The following is a 1,930-nucleotide window of genomic DNA, read 5'->3' on the forward strand; positions in this document are numbered from 1 at the left end:
ACCAAAATACAGACAAATTTTGATTGCAAGTTCAAAAGATGTCAATTTCTGATATATTTAATGAAAAGGGTAGATTAATAGTTACTATAAAACAAATTAGAATTAACTGAATACAATATTGATCCTACTCTTATCTCTGTCCGGTCAAAGAAAACTCTTCGAAGAATAAGGGGAAACTGTTTTTGTCCATGTCATACGGATCACCGTTTACCACAAATCCAACTCTGTTTAACAACACGTGTATCCTCGTCTACCCACGTCAGGCACCTCACTCGGTGACGTGGCGGATCATGTACAATAACATGCTGATTCAATGGATCGTGTATATTTGTGCGCACGTATATATAGCCATGAACGGGTTGTGTCGACTGGTCACTTCTACCTGAAAAGAAAAAGAACTCGAATATTATCTCAACTTGTGTACGTAAGAGCGATGGCTTCTGAAAGACAAAAACAAGGAGGAGTACAACCTGGCAAAGAACACGTCATGGACCCAACTCCACAATTCTCTAGTTCAGACTACCAACCCTCCAACAAGCTTCGTGTAATTATTCTCTCAATTTTTATACCAATGATTGAGAAAAATCCGTGTTGCAGTCATGAATAAATCAGTAAATTCTTTTACGTGTGATATTCGTTTTCTGAGTTCATATATGCATTATATACAAATTTGATCTTGGTTCGTATTTAGTCCTTCAGCTACATAAATTTGAATAACTTGACGTCCTACTTAGTAATTTTGTAATGACTTTATTAATCTAATTTGTAAGTTCTATAATAAATGTACATACAGGGAAAGGTGGCCCTGATAACGGGCGGAGACTCGGGGATTGGTAGAGCCGTGAGTTACTGTTTTGCAGTTGAAGGTGCCACAGTTGCCTTCACGTACGTCAAGGGCCAAGAGGAAAAGGACACACAAGAGACTCTACAAATGTTGAAGGAAGCAAAAACTTCGGAGGCTAAGGACCCGATTGCAATTCCAACGGATTTAGGATTCGATGAGAACTGCAAGAGGGTTGTAGACGAGGTTGTTAATGCGTTTGGACGAATCGATGTCTTGATCAATAACGCAGCGGAGCAGTACGAAAGCAATTCCATCGAAGAGATCGATGAGCCTAGGCTGGAACGTGTCTTCCGTACAAACATCTTTTCTTATTTCTTTCTCACAAGGTGAATCGAATCATTGAGATGTCTACCTTTTGTTATTATAAAGTCACACGTGTAATGGTAATAAATTGTTTATTTTTTTTATTGGTCAATAGGCATGCGTTGAAGCATATGAAGGAAGGAAGCAGCATAATAAACACAACATCCGTGAACGCCTACAAGGGACACGCATCGCTTCTCGACTACACGGCTACAAAAGGAGCGATTGTGGCGTTTACTCGAGGTCTTGCACTTCAGCTTGCTGAGAAAGGGATCCGTGTTAATGGTGTAGCACCTGGTCCTATATGGACCCCCCTTATCCCAGCTTCGTTTAATGAGGAGAAGATTAAGAATTTCGGGACTGAAGTCCCGATGAAACGAGCCGGCCAGCCCATTGAGGTGGCACCCTCCTATGTTTTCCTTGCTTGTAACCATTGCTCATCTTACTTCACAGGCCAAGTTCTTCACCCTAACGGTAATTCAATTCATTGATCATTTGTTTCCATACAATTGTGGGAATTATGTTTTAACTCTTTTTGTTTTAATTGTTTAATTTGTGAAGGAGGTGCTGTTGTGAATGCCTAAGGCATATGGTTCGACCGTCTTAAAACGACAATGGTCTTATTATGCTGATAAAAGTCGATAGAAGCTGTGGCGTTGTTGTGGGTCTACTGGCCTTTTGTTAGTTGTGTGTTTGTAATGTTTGAAGTTGGTACGTTTTGTAGTCTGCTGGAAGTAGTAGCAAAAAGTGTTGAAATAAAGATGATGTTAAAATTTTTACCTT

At 39.8% G+C, this 1,930-nt stretch overlaps 1 protein-coding gene across 1 annotated transcript; it reads left to right on the forward strand.

The window, feature by feature from the left end:
- The first annotated feature begins 331 nt into the window (after nucleotides 1-331).
- On the forward strand, nucleotides 332-1,930 carry LOC111212037 (NADPH-dependent aldehyde reductase 1, chloroplastic). The gene is made up of 4 exons (XM_022713418.1): nucleotides 332-544; nucleotides 794-1,170; nucleotides 1,263-1,621; nucleotides 1,709-1,930. Exons 1-4 carry the CDS (start codon nucleotides 434-436, stop codon nucleotides 1,729-1,731), a joined length of 870 nt encoding a protein of 289 aa, XP_022569139.1. The 5' UTR covers nucleotides 332-433; the 3' UTR covers nucleotides 1,732-1,930.

The sequence above is a fragment of the Brassica napus genome, chromosome A1, assembly GCF_020379485.1.
Source record: "Brassica napus cultivar Da-Ae chromosome A1, Da-Ae, whole genome shotgun sequence".
Taxonomy (NCBI): Eukaryota; Viridiplantae; Streptophyta; class Magnoliopsida; order Brassicales; family Brassicaceae; genus Brassica; species Brassica napus.